At 32.8% G+C, this 21,646-nt stretch overlaps 1 protein-coding gene and 1 long non-coding RNA gene across 4 annotated transcripts in view; one reads left to right on the forward strand and one right to left on the reverse strand.

Annotated features, from left to right (window-relative positions):
- Positions 1-20,770, reverse strand: part of LOC114324612 (palmitoyltransferase app) — a 47,430-nt gene extending 26,660 nt beyond the window's left edge. For 2 of the 3 annotated variants that reach the window (XM_028272480.2, XM_028272479.2), the window contains exons 1-4: positions 14,865-15,137; positions 4,512-4,688; positions 1,199-1,359; positions 953-1,137 (exon numbers count right to left, since the gene is read on the reverse strand). In XM_028272480.2, coding sequence (XP_028128281.1) covers positions 953-1,137; positions 1,199-1,359; positions 4,512-4,666 — 501 coding nt within the window. In that variant the 5' untranslated portion in view covers positions 4,667-4,688; positions 14,865-15,137. Of the gene's footprint in view, positions 1-952; positions 1,138-1,198; positions 1,360-4,511; positions 4,689-14,864; positions 15,138-20,539 lie in introns of those variants that run through there. The other variant, XM_050655198.1, reaches the window with a different exon arrangement.
- On the forward strand, positions 15,153-20,793 carry LOC126887625 (uncharacterized). Its single transcript, XR_007699118.1, has 2 exons — positions 15,153-15,203; positions 20,725-20,793. It is a non-coding gene; the product is annotated as an uncharacterized LOC126887625 (long non-coding RNA).
- The last annotated feature ends 853 nt before the right edge of the window (positions 20,794-21,646 follow it).

A 21,646-nucleotide genomic window follows, 5' to 3' on the forward strand; every position in this document is an offset into this window, starting at 1 on the left:
GTATACGAGCATCCAAATTCGAATGGTTCATACCCATTCGAGTCATCGTATACGAAAAAATTCGTATACGAAGTATTCGAAAATACAAGAAACTGGATTTCGAGCGAAATAGTAAACTTGCATAAAATTTTAAATTCGAAAAAAATGGTATAAATCACAACAGAACATAATTTAGAACCTGTATCAAAAATAAAAAAGTTTTGTTTGTCTTTCGTTTGGCCCCTAAAGACGACTAAAAATTCAACTTATACCAGCCACTCCAAAACGCGTCGTGACGTCACTGGGTTGTATGTTTACATTCTACACCAATTGTATATATACCTAATTTTGGATTAGACATTATAAACTGCAGTAGAAAATACAGTTATGTGACGTTACAAATGTTTTTGATCGTTTAAACTATTCATAGAAAATTTGTACTTTTACAAAATGGTTTTATTTTCAATAGTAAACCTTCTTTCCTTTCCTTCAAAAACTGTATCTCAACAAACTGGTATATTTTATTACAGTGACATACGATAAATGTCATTAGAATATAAACATTTTTCCTTTATTCCCCTACGACGATCTGGCTAAATACCCAAGTAGGTGGAGGCCAATAAACTAAAGAAAAAGAAGAAGAATATACGTAAATATAACCATAAACTGAACCACATAAAAAAACTCTGTGACGTCACGGGTCGTTTGAACTATTTTAAGATAAAGAAGACTTTAAATTTGTACTTCTAAGTTATTATGAGTTTTTGAAGCGTGAAATTTTGGAAATCTCATTTTTATACAAAACTGAACATTATTATGTAATAAAAAAATGTGCAAGTTCCCTATTCTTCTAATTTCGTATGCGAAATAATAGGAAGATTTCCTACTACTTTTATAATATTTTTAAAACATATTTAATTGCCAATCATCTTGGAAAGGCACTTTGGAAAGAAATTACTACAAATATACTCACCCATGGACAGTGATGATCAAACCTATCTACACAATTATCACATAAACTACAATGCGAAGCTCTAGGCGGCCTAAATATTTTACAAGTGAAGCAATACTTAAGTTTAATGGTTTGACCTTTAACCAAAACTTCTTTCGTCCTGGGTGGCGGTCTATATGTAGGACTGTTGGCAGAGTTTGTTACTTCTAAAACATATACAGTATTAAATTTAATTCTTGAAAAAGTAACTACACTTTTAATTCATACCTATTTGCTTTTCAACGTAGGCTGCCTCTTCTGACGACGCCCTAGGTATAATACCTGGGTCAGACAAGCTTGTACGCAAAAGGGAAGACACTGTAAATAAGAACAGCAAAGCTCCGATGATCGGAATGGCTATTGTCACATTTTCTGCTAAATATTTACAGCTAAAAAAATATGTCAGATAAAACACATTGTAAAAAGCATATATCAAAAAAGCTATACAGCACTTTGTACAATCTAACGCAAGTAATCTCAGTTACGATACAATACACTGGTCTCCCAAGCGAGCTACTAACATACTTCCTAAATTAGGAATATATCTGTTGTTTTAGCCATTGTACCTCATTTTTTTGGGTGTCTCTGCATTTGTGCAAGCTTATATGGTTCTACAGCAGTTATCATTGAATCTAACGCCTAGTTGGTATTATTATCTTTAAAAATTTGGTCCAATGATTTTACCAGCCCATAAAGCACACCAAACAGTCAGTTTTTCTAATGTAACAGCGTATCAACAATTGCTTAATATGTTCTTCTTTTGGCATCATAAGCCTGGATGTCTTTGCCTATCTGTCCTTCCCTTTTTTCGCCTTCCTATCGGCTTCCATTGTAATATTTTCTTTGTTGTTTTCGCGTCGTCCTGTCTCTGTATATGTCCCAGCCATGACAGTCTTTGACTTTTCACAAATCTTACAAAATTGCTTAGGTAATATATTTTCTCGAAATGTGGCTGTTTTGCTTGTTCTTCTTTAAGTAGATACCATCTTTATTCTCAAGGTTGACAATCATCAAGGCTATGCATACTTCTGAGCCTTCTTCTTATCTAAACAAAGTGTTTCAGCGATCAGCATTGTATCCTGCATATGTCATATTGTTAACTCAGTTTTTGTTAATTGTAGTGGCATATTCATGAGCAGTGAGTGCTTCATTCATATCTTTCAAATACATGTCAAAGGATTGGGGAAAGCACACAACCCTGAAAAACTCCTCTCTCTATTTACATGAAGCATTACACAGTGATGAGTGCACTAACAACCGGCAAAGTAACGCAAAAGATGGAAAACATATTAAGTTGTGAGATAAAAAGAGATGAAACTAGTAGAGGTGGGAAATTTACCGATAGAAACCTATAAAATTACATTATATTGATTGTTTCCAACCTTTAGACATATAGGACGAGTTTGGCAACTACCACTGTGACAGTGACAGTTTTAGTTGACATACTCCTCTGATATGTCTAAAAGTGGGAAATAAGCAATATAATGTAAATTTATAGGTTTCTATCGCTAAATTTCCCACCTCTACTAGTTTCATCTCTTTTTATCTCACAACTTAATGTGTAACTCCGTCTACATCACTCACTAGGTAGATCGAGTAGCTTGGTGAGTGATGTTGCCGGTCCCAAGCCCTGATAACGGAGGAGGGTCCTAGGGTTAGGTTAGCAGCGTGCCATATATTTATAAAAAAAAAAAGGTCAAAGCAGGCATTGAGCTTATTTATAAAGTAGCAAGAAGAAGAAGAAAGAACTTAATATGTTTTCCATCTTTTGTGTTATTTTGCTGATTATTAACGTGCTCATTAATGTATAAAAGAGATGTACATTGTAAATGGTATTACGTAAATATATTTTAAATCAAAATAAAATGTTTTACAGCATCAACATCACTACATATTTACTAGAAATAATGTCCATGAACCTAGCAGAGCAAGGTTAGCAGAATGGAATCAGACCAAGTGCATAATTAGGTGCTAATTAAGTACCCCAATCGCGAATTTAGTGCTCCTTTTTTTTTAAATTATGACGTGTTCTGCCAGGTACATATGAACTCAGCAGAGCACAACCATAAAAAACATCAAATCGAAAAGTAACCAAGCTTATAATTAAGTACTAATTAGGTGCTAATTTAGTACCCCAATCGCGAATTTAGTGCTCCTTTTTTTTTTAAATTATGACGTGTTCTGCCAGGTACATATGAACTCAGCAGAGCACAACCATAAAAAACATCAAATCGAAAAGTGACCAAGCTTATAATTAAGTACTAATTAGGTGCTAATTTAGCACCCCAATCGCGAATTTAGTGCTCCTTTTTTTTTAATTATGACGTGTTCTGCCAGGTACATATGAACTCAGCAGAGCACAACCATAAAAAACATCAAATCGAAAAGTGACCAAGCTTATAATTTAGCACTAATTAGGTGCTAATTTAGTACCCCAATCGCGAATTTAGTGCTTCTTTTTTTTTAATTATGACGCGTTCTGCCAGGTACATATGTACTCAGCAGAGTACAACTTTAATAAACGTCAAATCGAAAAATGACCAAGCTTATAATTAAGTACTAATTAGGTGCTAATTTAGTACCCCAATCGCGAATTAAATGCTCCATTTTTTCTTTCCTGTCGTGTTATGTAAAATTCTAAATTATAATCTACAGCCTAGAAGTGTACAAAATATAAAAATGAAATACATTATCAATAACAATTATCTAGTTATAGAACCTCAATAAACTGGACTAGTTCGACTGCTACAGAAAAAGTCTACATTATTTTGATTCTACTCAAAACGCATGCATAGAGGTGAATGATATTTTCTAGAAATCCAAGTGCTGGAAAAACACCTGCAATAAAAGCAATTATTAATAAGATCTAGAAAAGACATAATGTAGTGTATCTCGATAACCGCACTACAAAACTGTACATATGACGGTATAAAAGCAAGAAATAAAAGGAGCTCTAAATTCACGTTTGGGGTACTAAATTAGCACCTAATTAGTGCTTAATTATAAGCTTGGTCACTTTTCGATTTGATGTTTTTTATGGTTCTGCTCTGCTGAGTTCATATGTACCTGGCAGAACACGTCATAATTTAAAAAAAAAGGAGCACTAAATTCGCGATTGGGGTACTAAATTAGCACCTAATTAGTACTTAATTATAAGCTTGGTCACTTTTCGATTTGATGTTTTTTATGGTTGTGCTCTGCTGAGTTCATATGTACCTGGCAGAACACGTCATAATTTAAAAAAAAAAATGAGCACTAAATTCGCGATTGGGGTACTAAATTAGCACCTAATTAGTACCTAATTATAAGCTTGGTCACTTTTCGATTTGATGTTTTTTATGGTTGTGCTCTGCTGAGTTCATATGTACCTGGCAGAACACGTCATAATTTAAAAAAAAAGGAGCACTAAATTCGCGATTGGGGTACTTAATTAGCACCTAATTAGCACCTAATTATGCACTTGGTCTGATTCCATTCTGCTAACCTTGCTCTGCTAGGTTCATGGACATCTAGAAATAAATAAAGAATATGTTTTACTTACTCAAATACAAAAAATAACACACTCGTTACAGTAATTAAAAAAAGTGTCAACAAAAATACCCCAGAATGCGGTGCTGTCATTAGCCTTCCATTGCAGTAAAACCTATTTCTACCTTGAAATATTTCCCATTTTCTGGTTACCTGCTCCCTTGCCATGTCTGTACTGTTGTGTAACTACCTACAAAAAAAAGATACAAACTAGATATACAGCGTGTCTACTTAAGTTGGAAACATATGGGAAACTTTTTTGTTATTCATTTTACGAAAAAAAGTTATTCTTTATAAAAAGTTCTGCATGCTCTAAAACCTAAGATTCAATCATCAGATATAAAATTTTGTCAATATTATACAAGGTATGTCAAAAAATATGAAATTCGTTCAAGAGTAAAGTACCTTTATTTCTCTCAATATCGAAAATTCTTATTATGAAAAGTTGTTTGGAAATAAAAACTAAGATCAAATATACAGTTACATGCTTCTAATTGGAAAAAAATATTTTCCAAATTTTTCTCAAATTTATTGATACTAACTTCGTTTTTATTGATTACACATACGATAACTCTTTTATTATTACTTTTACGAAAAAAAGGTATTCTTTATAAAAAGCTCTGTATGTCCTAAGACCGAAGATGCAACCATCAGATATCATATTTTATTAATTTTATACGAGGTATGTCAAAAAAGTTGAATTTCACTCAAGAGTCATCATCATTCTCTTTGCCTTATCCCTATGCGGGGTCGGCTTCCCTAATTGCATTTCTCCACACAATTCTGTCTTGGGTCATATCAATGTTAATCCCCTTTACCAACATGTCCTGCCTTATCGCCTCCCCCCAGGTCTTCTTTGGTCTTCCTCTCCTACTCCTTCCAGGAATCTGCACTTCAGCTATTCTTCGTATTGGGTGATTAACGTCTCGACGTTGAACATGACCAAACCATCTTAACCTATGCTCTCTCATTTTGGCATCAATTGGTGCCACACCTAGACTTCCCCTAATATACTCATTTCTAATTTTATCCTTCTTTGTCACTCCACTCATCCATCTAAGCATTCTCATTTCCGCCACATGCATTCGTTGTTCCTCTTTCTTTTTCACTGCCCAACATTCAGTTCCGTACATCATAGCCGGTCTTATGGCTGTTTTATAGAATTTTCCCTTCAGCTTCATTGGAATTTTTCTGTCACACAACACACCACTCGCTTCTTTCCACTTCATCCATCCAGCCCTAATTCTACTGCATGCATCTCCATCTATTTCTCCATTACTCTGTAATACCGATCCTAGGTACTTAAAACTATTGCTTTTCACAATCATTTCACCATCCAAAGATACCATTTTATTTGTAGTAGCTCCATCTTTAAATGAACATTCCAAATACTCTGTTTTTGTCCTACTAAGTTTTAAACCTTTTTCCTCCAGAGCTTGTCTCCACTGTTCCAGTTTTTGTTCTAGGTCTCTTTCACTATTTCCTACTAACACGACATCATCAGCATACATTAAGCACCATGGAATGTTACCCTGTAGTTTCGTTGTTATCTGGTCCACAACTAATGAGAATAAATACGGACTAAGCACAGAACCTTGGTGCAATCCTACTTTCACATGAAATTTATCAGTCTCTCCCACACCTGTCCTAACACTAGTCGTTACTCCCTCATACATATCCCTCACAATCTTTACATATTCACCAGGGACTCCTTTCTTATTGAGTGCCCACCACAGAATCTCTCGAGGAACTCTATCATATGCTTTCTCAAGATCAATGAATACCATATGAGCGTTTGTTTCTTTACTCCTGTATTTTTCCATCAATTGCCTTATAATGAAAATTGCATCTGTTGTTGATCTACCCTGCATAAAGCCAAATTGATTCTCGGATATTTCGGTCTCCTCACGTATCCGTCTGTCAATTACTCTTTCCCATATTTTCATGGTGTGGCTAAGCAGTTTTATAGCCCTGTAGTTTGTACATTGTTGTATATCTCCCTTGTTTTTGTAAACAGGTACCAGTATACTGCTTCTCCATTCGTCTGGCATTTGTCCGACATCCATAATTCTATTAAATAGACCTGCTAGCCACCTTGTTCCTGTCTCTCCCAATGCTCTCCATACTTCCCCAGGAATATCATCTGGTCCTACCGCTTTTCCTTTCTTTATTTTTTGAAGCGCTTGAGCCACTTCCTCGTTGGTTATTTTGGTGACCATTGCTGCTACTGTCTCCGTTGACTCTACAGGCTGTCTGTCAAATTCTTCATTTAATAAGCTGTCAAAGTACTTTCTCCATCTCTTTTTGACTTCCCTTTCGTGAACTAGTATTTTATTATTTTCATCTCGGATACATCTAATCTGATTAAAATCTTTTGCTTTCTTTGCTCTCTGTTTGGCTATTTTATATATCTTCGTTTCGCCTTCCCTGGTATCAAGTTGATCGTATAGGTTTGAATACGCTTCTGCTTTGGCTTTTGCTACTGCTACTTTCGCTTCCTTTTTCGCCACCATATAGTTTTGAAGATCTATGTCGGATCTGGTTTCTTGCCACTTTTTATATAATATTCTCTTCTCTTTTATTTTTCCTTGTACTTCGTTTGACCACCACCAAGTCTCTTTATCCTCAAACTTTTTTCCTGACGTTTTCCCAAGTATTTCAATAGCAGTCTCTCTAATACTACTGGCCATTTTTCTCCAAATTGTATTAGGGCTTCCTTTCATGTTCCAACATATTTTTTACTACTATTCTTCTCCTGAATAGACCTTCTTTCTCATCTTCAGGAGAAGAATAGTAGTAAAAAATATGTTGGAACATGAAAGGAAGCCCTAATTTCACTCAAGAGTAAAGTACCTTTATTTTTCACAATATTGAAAACGGTTATTAAAAAAGTTGTTTAGAATTAAAAACTATGTTTCAATATGCAATTACATCCTTATAATTGAAATATTGTGAAATATAAAGGTACTAAAATCTTGAGCGAATTTCATATTTTTTGACACACCTCGTATAAAATTAATAAAAGTTAATATATCATGGTTGTGTCTTAGATTTTAGACCATGCAAAGCTTTTTATGAAGAATAACTTTTTTTCGTAAAATGAATAATAAACGAGTTATTCTATTTGTAATAATTAAAAACGATGTTGGGTCTCCATAAATTTGAGAATTTTTTTTTCAATTAGAAGCATGTAATTGCATATTTGATCTTAGTTTTTAATTCCAAACAACTTTTTATCACAAGAATTTTCGATATAGAGAGAAATAAAGGTACTTTACCCTTGACCGAAATTCATATTTTTTGACATACCTCGTATAATATTCATAAAATTTGATATCTTATGGTTGAATCTTAAGTTTTAGACCATGCAAAGTTTTTTATGATGAATAACTTTTTTTTCGTAAAATTAATAATAAAAAAGTTTCCCATATGTTTCCAACTTAAGTAGACACGCTGTATATAATTTTTTCCTTTAATTCTTGTACTAATAATTAAAAATTAAAATCTTGACTGGTTTTAAAAGAACACGCTTTTTGAAAAAAGTATCATATTTTCAGTAATATCTCTCCCAAACTTTACTTTTCTATCCATTAAGGGAGGGAGAGACTTTTCTTTTTAAACTATGGTAGAATTATTTTATTTTTAAATTAAATAATCATATTCACTACAATTCAAAGAATATTAAAAAAAAATTCATGTCAAAATATTGAAAAATAAGACAACAGTGGCAAATTCTTACATACAGCTAAAAAAACGAATTTTGTGGTGGACATCAAAACTAGTCATTGGATCATGTGAAAAAAAAAATTCAAAAAGATTATATTAGCTTATGAGTTTCCGAGGTAATGCTGTCGATTTTTTTAGTTTTAAAGATTTTTAAGTTTTTGATAACACTCAGAACTCAAAATAATGAAATTTCTTGTAAAACAATGGTGAAAATAAACCAACTTATTAATGTTTAACAAAAAAGAAGCATAAAACAAAAAATATTTCAACAGTGTTATCTCATGAAATGTCTTAAAGAAAATCTATGCATAATTTCAGGTGTATCAGTGAAGTAGTTTTTGAGTTACAATGTTGTGACATTGAAAAAAGCAGTTTTGAGAAAAACATGTTTAGAGTTTTGACAATGTTATTGTCATATTCTTTTTTGTCTGTCAAATCGTAAAGTGATGCACACCGGAATATGTTTTTGAATCGCGGAGTAATTTACAAAAGAAAACGGGAATAGCTATTGAATGTTTCTCTAAAGAAGGCAGGGATATTCAACATGCTGTATATCCGGTAATTTTGATCAGATTAATCTGAAATTTTCAGAAAGTATTCTTAAAGTTATGTACTTTCATTTAAAATAATAAAAAAATCGAAAATTTTATAATTTCTCCCCCCTTAATAACCCTAAAAATTAAATATTACAGAACTTCAAGAAAAAAAGTTCCTGCACTATCTGGGTTAATCATGGTTTTTTGGATACTTTTATCAGTAATATGATTTTTAATTTGTACTACACTACAGTCAAAATTATCAGTGTTGTTGCCATCAATGAATGACTAATCATCTATCACTGTAATGATCCATTTAATGACCTTGAATCTCAATCAAAATGTTAATGCTAATGAACAGCTGTTTTATAAAAAAGATTTTGTCAATATGTACATATTAATTAGAATCACAACATGTGATACTCTTATGTTGTTTCCGATTTTAACCATTTGGCATTTCAAAATAAATATCTCAAACAACAAACAATTGTGTAATACTAAATGCTAAATGTATGATTTCATTGACCCTAGAAATGAAAAGAAACTTTGTTTATTTAAAAATAAAGTTCAGAGGTTAAATATAAATTTATTTCCTTGAAATTGTTTCTAGGTGATTCATAGTTATCAGATAGGTCAAAAAATAAAACTAATGTGTTAGATCCATGGTTGAGAAGAAACACTAATTGAGATATTTCAATGATATTTAGCACAATCTAGTATTACAGCTAAGAGAGAAAATTACAGCTATAAAAAGTATAAATAATCAGGTAATTCTAGTTTTGCATATAAAGGATAATTTAAACAATTAAAAAAGTCTCACATTATCATTAACGAGTATCTACTAATTTAGGTCCAAAAATCATACCTTACTGAATCTATTCCTTAAGAATTAGTAAAAATAATGGTATAGAAATAGATGTTAAAATAAATCAGTTGTGAAAGGTGAATTACGACAAAAGTGCATGTAGTTCGTTTGTTTTGTAGAAACATTGAAAACTGTAGTTATGACCCATCATTTATTTGTAATTATCTATTTTCTGAAACAAAACCTAATGAACTTTGGAGAACCATTAAAGAAGCGGAGAAAAAAGAATAGAAAAGGTCAATACAAAAGATTAAAAATAATACCAGGCCAAAGAAATCATCTCTAACCCAAAAGATATGGCTAATATATTTGTTGAATATTTCTCTCTATTGAAAGAAATCTACCAAAGAAAATTGAAAAATCAAACTGAAGATTTCCACTAAAATTCATCACCTGGTTTTGATAAATTAACAGCTGAGAATTTAAAGAGGATAGTAAATGACATTGTAAGCCCACTAACATACATTATTAACAAATGTATTCAGATGGGGTTATCCCAATGCATTTAACTGTAATCTCCCTGGTATGCTTTTTCTCATGAGGATCTTTCAGTGTGTCACAGTTTTTCGATTTCTTTCTAACTCGTTAAATTGCATGAGACAGAAAAAAACGCACTTCAGTGATTACATTTCGTCAGTGACATTTATTCTAGTTGTCAGTAGATGGCGCTATAATCGAAATAAAAATTATTTTCGAATTATATAATATATCTACGAATATAATCTGTACAATTTATAAGACTATACAAATCAAAGAAAATACCATTTTATAAATGCAATAAACAGAATTGATTTGTTTTTATGCCAAATTGCAAATATAATTTGACAACTGTCAGATTTAACTAAAATGTCATGTCACTAAAATGTATATTATCACGGACTTACCTTTTTTTCTATAATTTGTGACTCACTGAAAAATGCTCATGAAAAGAAGCAAATTAAAAAGTGGTAATCAACTGGGAAATTACAGATCTATATTTTTGCTATCTAACTTATCTTGTCAGATAAACAATTTGGTTTCCTTAAAGCCAAATCAACACAAGATGCTATTGCGTTTCTAAAGGCAATTGATGAAAAGTCTGTTTTGTGTATATTTGTTGATTTTGCTGAAGCATTCGACAGAGTGAACCACCTGGACCTTCTTATAACACTGGAGAGAATTGGCTTTAGAGGAACTGCAGTAGAACTTATGCAGTATTATCTTCAAAACAGAACTTGAAGAAGCAGAACTTCAAAATAGATGCATTTGGTTACGTGAGCCACTCAGCATCTAAGAATACTTAAATAAGGGATAACTTTAATGTAATAAAAGTGTTTTGGTAAAATTGTGGGTTGTGGGTTAGGCCACTTTGCATCTCATAGCGTCATATAAAAGCCAATAGACTCAAATGTGCAGGGCATGTGATACTCAGTAAAGATAATTGCCTTATAAACAATGTGTTTTGGGAAAGACCAGATGGGAGAAGGTCTGTAGGACAGCATAGAAAAAGATGGAAAAATGCAGTCAGAGAAGATCTAGAGAAAATGGAAGTGAGATAATGAGTGGTATGAATAAAAACGGAGTATAAACTCACGAGTATGTTCTCATGAGTATTAGCATAAAGTACAGTAAGGTCTCTTTTTATGCGGATTTTTTTAATGCGATTTTGAAGTTATGCGGTTTGTATTTCATCCAAAAATTTCTATTTTTAATAACTAGTATAATTAATATTAACGATTCACATCCAGATCTCATTAATCTGAGGGTTTGCAATTCTAGTATTCCCCTCGTTCCATGATGTAGCATGTAGCTATTACATCAATCTGAGTTTCGCATTGAAAGGTATAACCTGTAATTGTTGTGAACTTACATTTAAATGTTTAAGTATTTACTTAAGTGTTCAAATGTTGCTGATTTCAAGTTGCAGTACAGGGTGTCCAGAAACTCTACCGACAAACGAAGACAGAAGATTCTTCAGATAAGTTTAAGATAATTTAACCTAATTCAGTTAGTCCAAAAATGCTTCCTACGGGAGCTAGAGCTCTTTGAAGATGGCGTCTTGTAATGAGTTTTTCTTAAATACCTCCAGAACGCTTCTGTTTAGAAAAACAAAAATTGGTAAGCGTATTTATCTTCCAGAGATAAATCTATTCCATCCATTGCGAATTTTTAGTATCGATCATAGGCGTCCGTTTTGGGTAGGGTAACGGTTATTTTATCGCATAACTTTTTTGTCACTTTAATTTTTAAGCGTTTTTGACTCTGAATTATTAAATTGTGAGGTATTCTAGTACTAAAAGGTATTCTTGCTTTAAGTCGATAGGATAAACCGTTTTCTAGAAAGATCGATTTGAAAATTTTTCGTTCTTTGAATTTCAAAAAAATTTTTCAAAAAAAACCTATTTAGAAAGACGAAAATTGGTACATTTATTTATATTCCTGAGATGAATCGATTTCATTAATTGCGAGTTTCAAGTACCAGTCATAGGCGTTCGTTTTGGGTAGGTCAACAGTTATTTTATAGCATAACTTTTTTGTCTTTAATTTTTAAGCATTTTTGACACTAGATTATTAAATTATGAGGTATTTGAGTACTAAAAGTGACTCTTGCTAAGTACATCATTTTTCTGAAAAAATTTTTCATTTTTTTTTCAAATTCCAAAAACGAAAAACTTTCAAATCGATTTTTCTAGAAAACGGTGTATCCTAACGACTTAAAGCAAGAGTACCTTTTAGTACTAGAATACCTCACAATTTAATAATCCAGTGTCAAAAATGCTTAAAAGTTAAAGACAAAAAAGTTATGCGATAAAATAACCGTTGCCCTACCCAAAACTGATGCCTATAATTAGGGTTACCATAATTTATTAAGGCCAAATCCGGACAGGGGTAGTCCAAGGGGTTGTAGAAAATGTAAAATATGAATTTGACTGTGTTGCTACCTCTACATTGTACCTACATATATGCGAAATGCTTAGTTTGTACTGGGCTCAGGGATAGGATGTTCTTCATCTGTTCTTCTTTCTTACTTTTCAGAAGACATAATTTTTCTCAAAAGTGGCTTGTCATTTTTTATTTTGTCATGGAATTTGGAACATGACATTACAGAATTTGCTTTAATATTGAGAAGCTCCTTTATAATAGGCAGAGATAATCTTCCTCTTTCAGCCGTCCATATAAAATTCATCATCGAAAAGATACGTTCAGTAGGAGCCGAAGTACCAGGCAGACAAAAGAATTTTCCTATTTTAAAAATATTCGTAAAGGAAACGTTTGCTTTTAGAAAATGCTTCAAATATTTCTTGTCAATTGTCATGAGTGTTTGGGGTTTCTTCTTTAGGTAGTAAAGTCCATTTAGGTTTCAGCTTTTTTCGAATTTGGAGAAGTCTAGCGCTTATCAAATAATTCATCCACATCGACAGAATTCTGTACAACACTGACTATAGTTAAAGCGCTCTAGTCCATCTCTTTCCAGGTAGGATCACCTTGTAGCCTTAACCATTTGATTTAGCGCAGAATGAAATTTCCCACCGTTGGGCCAAGTGTTTTCCATTTTTTTTAGTAAAGAAAAAAATCCGGACATTTCTCATATCTGGACGCCAATCCGGACATGTCTTTCAAATCCGGACTGTCCGGACGAAATCCGGACGTATGGTATCCCTACCTATAATCGACACTAGAAATTCACAATGGATAGAATCGATTTATTTCTGGAAAGTAAATATGCATACCAATTTTCGTTTTTCTAAATAGAAGCGTTCTGGAGGTATTTAAGAAAAACTAATTACATGACGCCATCTTCAAAGAGCTCTAGCTCCCTTAGGAAGCATTTTCGGACTAGGTGAATTGGGTTAAATTGTCTTAAAATTATCTGAGAAATGTCCTGTCTTCGTTTGTCGGTAGAGTTTCTGGACACCCTGTATAATAAACAGCACATTTTGATTTCTGGATTGAAACATTTAATTAAGTATCAAAAAGTTTTATGTTTTATTAGAAGAGGTTTTTGCAATTTCAATATCGTTAGTCTTCATTTTTAATTCCTTCTTTAAGATTTTATTTGGCCTAATGGAGAAAAATAACATCAAACACATACAATTTTTGGTGGAGAAACGTCCACCATTTTATGTGAATTTAGAAAACTACGGAATGTATCCCTACTTTTTCAATATAAATAAAATCTTTTTTATGCGATTTTTTTATATGCGCTTTTCTGTAGAACATATCCACAGCATAAAACGAGACCTTACTGTATAAGTTTATACTCTATTTCATATGTATAAAAATATTGTGATGAGTTTCTACTCACAGTACATGAGTAGATGGAGTATATACTTTTGGAGTATATTATATTATAGGTAACTACATTCTTACCTATTTTATTCATACGAGCCAATGTCTTTATATGTATAAAGACAACTTTTGGGCTACACGGCCGTCCTCAAATAAAACGCGGTATGTGTAGCCAACTTAAAACCGAGAAATTGGCTCTCAGTTTTTTCTCAGGACTCTAATACACACATACAGCCTATTCCAATTGGTTTTTTTTGGTAGTAAATAAAATGATATTGCTTTCAGACGTTGCAGAAGCATAAATAAGGTCACAAGGAAACCACATATAGCAAAAACTCGATTTTCAATTTTCTTGCAGATACTGCGTTTTAAATGATAAATGATTTTTGTCTCATTCAGATTTTATGATTAATTATTCTATGGATATGGATATTGTTATATTTATGTCCAATAACCATTATTATTAAATACTGTCATCCATTGTAGATGCTAACAAACATTAAAAAATATTTTGTTGTGTAACACAAAAAAGCAATCTCCCAGATAATAATTTCCTACATAAACAATAAATCTTGAGAATTACTTTGTTGTTTAATAAAATAAATGATGCATTTGTTTCACAATCAGATGTTTCAATGTACTCCACAACATACCCAGGCTCATTGTTACTTCAAAGATTAAATCTTGGAATAAGTGATTAAATTGATAAGCAATTATGACGAATTGGGTTAACTGTGACTCCGTTGATTAAAAGAAAACAACTTAATAACTAAATTAATAGATCTCAAATTGTGCTACTAAATTACATAAAAATGAAAAAGCAATAGGTAATACAAAGATATTTATATGTGACAGTATGTTTATCTTCCAATTATCGTTCCTACGACAGACCTACAAGTTCACGTTTTAAAGGTGATTTCCTAATGTCCTAATCTAGATTTAGACAACAATTAATAGAAAATACACTTACAAACTAAATACAAAGGAATCTTCAACCAATTTTAACTCATATTCTAAGTGTAGTCTTTTTCATATTTGTTACACTTCACAACACACATTATTGGACAGAATTTAATATATCATCTTGTTTAGAGATACGCATATTATCGTTTTTTACAAATAAACAAGAAACACTCCTAAAAAGTGAAGATTATCCGACATTCACGACTCAACAATTTTGACAGTTGACTTTGACAGATTGAAAATTGTGACAGGTGGTAACAGTTTTGACTTTTGAGTTGGGATTCTTTCGGTGGCAGTGAAAGGTGACGGATGTGATTCGCATCAGGAGGCAAATTTGAAACCTGTGGTGAGATCTACTAACCTTTCCTCTGTTAATAAACCTTTTCTTTTTTAATATTATTGGTATATTACATTTATATTCTTAAATTTCATTTGTATTTAACACGCTTAGATAAGAGTATAAAATATTTAAGGTAATTAATAATGACCGAGGATTCCGGGGGGAAAGTCCCTCCTGACCTTGAAGGTTTTGCTGGTTTTAATAGTCAAGATGTTGATATGAACTTAATGGATACGAATAAAAAAACCGAACAAAAAGATACAAATAATAAAACGGAGACTTTTTTAACTAATTTAAGTTATAATAATTCTGCTATAGGGCCATTTATTGTAATTATTGAAGGAATTGAAAAAGGGCATGCTGTAGGTCGCTATAATCATCTAAAAATTGCTAAAGATATTTTTCAATTAAAACTTAAAGATGTTTTAGAGGTTAAAGAAAAAGGTAAAAACAAATTAGGAATAATATTTCAATCTGCATCAGCAGCAAATAACTTTGTTAAAAATAATAAACTAAATGACAAATACAAAATATATATACCAAGAAACTCGGTAACTTGTAAAGCAATAGCTAGGAATATAAACCCAATATTTACAGAAGAAAACATCAAAAATATGGGCGAAAGCCCTTTTAAGATATTAGATGTAAAAAGATTTACCACGAAAAAAGCCAATGAAGACGGAACAATCGAGTACTCTCCAACGGGGACCATCTTAATAACATTTGAAGGGGTAATAATCCCTAGAAATATAAAATTATGTTACTTATCAATTCCGCTAATTCCCTACATACCACGAGTCACCCAATGTTTCAATTGCCTGGCTTTTGGACACACAAAAATGCAGTGTAAAAGCATAAAAAAATGTCACAACTGTGGCAACCCACATGAAACCGAAGAAAATGCACAACAGACATGTAGAATATCTTGTTACTTCTGCAAATCGACAGAACACCAGGCTACCAGCAGAAAATGTCCCGAGTATGAAAGGCAATGCAACATTAAAAAGACCATGGTATACGAAAATATAACACATTATGAGGCCAATTTTTTGCACCCTAAGTCATATGTACCTAATACATCCAATACAGCACAAACATTTAGATTCTTGCAAACAGAATTCCCCAGTCCACAAAACAAGGGGCAACAATCGGACAATCATATACAGATAAATCAAAGAAGATCTTATATCAATAGCAGTAATATTGTCAAGTCAAAAAGAACATACGCAAATGCATCAACGACAAACGCCTCTCCTCCAACAAAGAGAGTCAGTTTTGACAAAACAGCACATAACAGAGTATTATCATACCCCAATGGAAGACAGGAAAGGGCAGAACACAGGCCACAATTTCAAAATTTTCAATCTAGTCCATATAGAAACATAGATAGAGAAGAAGATCCTGCTGGGTCAGGTACACAGTCAATAGAGTCAAATAATCTGAACAGAGTTGAAGAATATTATAAAAAATTTTTAATTACACCAATAGAACATAAATGTCAAATTAGGGATCTAATTAATACATACTTTGAGTTGTCCAAATCTTCGGAAGATTCGGATAGGCCAGAAAAGTAATCAAAATAACAAGTTATATAATCAGATCAACAAAAAATGCAGTTCTCATCTGCAAGTAACTAACACATTAGTATAAAAATGGATAACACAAACCTTAACATTATTCAATGGAACATACGTAGTGTAAACTCTAATTTTAGTAATTTAATATCACTAATCAGAGATGAGGAACCAGATGTCATTTTACTCAATGAAACCTTTCTAAAACCGGTACATAAATTTAACATTAAAACCTATAATATAGTCAGAAATGATATGAATGAAGGTACTAGTATAGCAACACTAATTAAAAAAAATCTAAAGTACGAAATTTTAAAATGTGGAAATAACCTAGAAACCAACAAATTTAGAATAATAATAATTAAAATTCAAAATTATAATATAGTAAATATATACTCTCATCCCACCAATAAAATAACAAAAAACAAACTATCTAACCTAATTAAGGTGCTACAAGGACCGATCATCATTTTGGGAGATTTCAATGCCCATCATGTTGCTTGGGGATGTGAAATATCTGACACAAATGGTAACAATATAGAAGAATTTGTTGATGAATACAATTTTTTTATACATAACGATGGGACTCCAACAAGACTCACCAGACCAGGACAAAGGAGAAGTGCAGTAGACCTGACGATGACCTCCAGTAATCAAGCCCACAAATGTGATTGGACAGTAATAAACGACCTGGGCTTCAGTGACCACTACCCCACAAAACTAGTTATACAAAATTCCATAAACATTAATCCGGAAAACATCAATCGGGGAATGAAAAATTATAAAAGAGCCAACTGGGAAGAGTACCAGGACATATTAAACCGAACAGCAAATATAGAACAGCTGGAATATAGAGAGTTAATTCAAACAATGGAGAGAGCAGCCAATATGACTATTCCAATGAAAAATCGAACAAAGAGAAGAATAGGATGCATCTGGTGGGATCAGGAATGCTCACAAAAAATAAGAGACAGAAAAGAAGCAATTTTAAGGCTCAAGACACAATTCACAGTTGAAAACTATGTCCACGCCAAAAAAATGATAGCAGCAACAAAAAAGTTTCTAAGGGAGAAAAAAAGAGACAGTTTTAGAAAGTTCTGTGCAACGCTAAATAGAAACTCTGATATGAGCTACGTATGGAGTACAGTTAAAAAATTCTATAATTCACAACAGGGGTATAAAAAAAAACTACCCAACACACAAATCAGTGAAAGTATCTTAACAAATCTATCAGTATGCAACATAGATCCAGAATTTACGATAGTGGCAAACAACAGGATCCAGAATCCTTTCTCCATGAGTGAACTGAAACAAGGTATAAACAATAAAAAGGACACAGCAACGGGCATTGATGCAATCACTTATTCAATGATCAAATATTTACCAGAGGCAGCCTTAAAAAGCTTACTTCATATGTACAATAAGGCACTAGAGGGAAAAGAGATTCCTGAGAGCTGGAAAACACAAATAATACTCCCGTTTCTCAAACCTACCAGAAATCCGCAACTCGTAGATAGTTATAGAGCCATAGCCCTCTCATCATGTGTAGGCAAAATAATGGAACACTTTATTAAAAACAGACTGGAATGGATATTGGAAAATAACCATACATTCAACAGCTTCCAATCAGGGTTTAGAAAAGGTATGGGAATTCAGACTAATATTGCTTTTCTTACATCTTATATTCAGGCAGCATTTTCAGAGAATAAAAGTGTGTTGGGAATTTTCCTAGATATAAAAGCCGCCTATGATCATGTAAACATTTATATACTTTATAAAAAAATGTTAGATTTAAATCTCCCAATAGAACTAACTAACCTTACATTCAAGCTTCTTCATAACAGGAAAATATATGTCAAAAATGAGGAAGAAAATCTCATAGGTCCGACCTTTACAACACAAGGTTTAGCACAAGGATCACCACTCAGTCCGTTACTATTTAACATCTATATACATTCGATTTATGAAATAATACCAGAGGAATGCATTTTATTGTCATATGCAGATGATCTAGTACTGCTAAACAAACATCAAAACCCAATCCAAGCAGTAATAGGATCAAATTTAATTCTTGCAGACATAAGTGAATGGCTAGCGAAACACAGCTTCTCTATTTCAGTAAACAAGAGTGAAGTAGTATGGTTTGCAAAAACTAGTAATAGCTACATATATCCAGAAATCGTTATGGATCAGCAGATCATCCCTCGTAAAAAAGAAATTAAATATTTAGGAGTCACCCTCACAGAAAACCTTAACTGGAACCCCCACATAGAAAACATAAGAAGTAAGGCTATTAAAGGTATTAACGTAATGAGGGCAATAGGGAAAGTTTGGTGGGGTGGGGACCCTGCCACTTTACTACTGGTATATTATGGTCTGGTGAGATCCCATTTGGACTTCGGCAGCATATTCATAAAACCATCAAACAAAAACACCTTGCGTAAGCTAGATACAGTACAATTTCAAGCCCTAAGGGTTATCCTCGGATGCATGAAGTCAACTCCTACAACAGCATTGCTGGCAGAAACTGCAGAGATGGCACTAGAATTTCGAAGAAAATGGTTGGCAACGAAATTTATGACAAAAATGTACAGCATTCAAGATAATCCGATATTAAAGGTAATCAAAGATATTAAACAAGCGTGTACTTATAAGATAGGATATTGGAAACAAAGAGAGAGACCATACCTAGTGGAGGCACTTGACCAACTAGAACCATACAAAAGTATAATTCACACAGCAAATGTGATACCCTGCTTCTCGTTCAACATGGACATACAATACACACGACTTCCCACAGTGCAATTAAAAATCAGCAAGTCAGATCATCATCAAAATATGATATTCAAAGCAGCAACAGAGAAATTAAGTGAAAACTACCTATTTATCTATACTGATGCATCAAAAAGTGGGAATGCTAAGGAAGCAGAGACAGGCTACGGTGTATACATTCCCAATATCAACTATTCATACTCATCTAGATTACCATCAGCATTGAATATATGCACAGCAGAAATAGTGGCTATTGGCAAGGGGGTAAAGGAATGTCTGAATCGAGGTATTACTGATTGTATTGTCTTTACTGACTCCAGAAGTGCTATACAGAAACTAACAAAAGTTGGCATAAATGCAAATAATGATCATACCACATTAGAAACGAAACAGCTATTAGTAGAGGCAAACTCAGATAACAAAAAATATAAATTGTGCTGGATCCCCGGTCACTCAGGAATAGAGGGAAACGAATATGCTGATAAGTTGGCAAATATTGGGAGAGTACTTAATGTCCCACAAAGTATGAAAATAAACTACACAGATGTTTGGCCAATATTGAAAAGTAAAATAAGGAGGGAACATGACATATGCTGGAAATCACAGACACAGACTAAAGGGAGATGGTATTCTGGAATTCAACCCTCATTTCCAGATAAACCCTGGTTTAAAAAATTTCCCTATATAGACCGAAGACACCTGACTAATATAATAAGGATGAGGACAGGGCACTGTTGCACAGGATCACATCTATATCGACTAAAAATAAAAGATCATCCATTCTGTGAATGTGGAAGAGAGGAGAATATAGACCATATTCTTTTGCAATGTCCCATAAGAAAAGGTACACAGTTTGATCTTAGAGATGAACTAAAAAAACTAGGGGTCCCAGTTAGTTTTAATATACAAGATATTCTTTGCAATCTAACTTTTGATCAACTAAAATTAATTGTTACTCATTTAAATATTAACAAGGTCAATTTGTGAAATACAAACTCAATTGTCCCATATTTCTTTATCCTATCCTTTCCTGGGTTCTAGTCTAACCGAGGTAACATTTCGGGTTGTGAAAGCTCTGCCGTTACCCCGGAGCGAGAAGAGTTTTATCCCTATGTTGTTCTATTTGTCTAAACTAACATCTCTCATCACAGGGTATATTTCTATACGTATAAATTTGTTAGATATTATGAACGTCTAAAGAAATGATTTTAATATTTAAGAATAAAGAAACAGGAAATAAAATACTAAAATCCGTTAGCCGAAACATAACCTATCATATTAAGTAATTGTCAAAAAAAAGCGTAGAATCTTCTTGTTTGTCTTTAGAGTGCTGCAGTATTGCTAAGAGCAAGACAACTGCAACACGAAAGAAATGTGCTGGCAGATGCACTTGTATGCAAGCCAAAAAAAAGAAGTGGAAGTGGAAGTGGACTTTTGAGTGGTGACTTCACAGCTGACTGCTAGATTTGAAAATGCGGACACTAATGTTACGGACCAATAAGGAACGAAAAAGATAGGACTTATTTTATACCAGGGTAGAACAAAAAATAAGGTAAATTTTGAATGACAAATTTTGACGTTTTATTGATTCATTAAATAATAATTAAATTCTCTATACTGCTGAATAATTAGTAGACGATCATCTGAGAATAAAAATTTAAGGTTTAGGATATCTATAACTAATGATTTGTAGTAACATACCATTGTTGCATACCTACTCATTAGAGCCTTAAAATGTTTCAACCCTGCCTCATAATAAATGTAGGTAGGTACAATATCTTAGATAAAAACATTGTCATTAATTATACATGCTCAAATCTCAAACACCATAGGTTTGTCTAAAATTCTATTTTATTCATATGATTTTGGAAGAATGATAATAATTAATCTTGTACAGTGAGGTCGTGTACTTCCATCTCCAAAGATCTCTCTCTGGTCATGAATAGGGTATGGATCTTTTGCATATTCCTCGACTTTGATTGATGTATCTTGTTAGATATCTTCCTCTTGATTTCTAGCCTTCTACCTTTCCATGGATAATAAGTCTTTGCATGTTTTCTGTGTTTGCTCTCAAAACATATCCAAAGTATTTTAATTGTTGGA

Source organism: Diabrotica virgifera, chromosome 1 (assembly GCF_917563875.1).
Source record: "Diabrotica virgifera virgifera chromosome 1, PGI_DIABVI_V3a".
Taxonomy (NCBI): Eukaryota; Metazoa; Arthropoda; class Insecta; order Coleoptera; family Chrysomelidae; genus Diabrotica; species Diabrotica virgifera.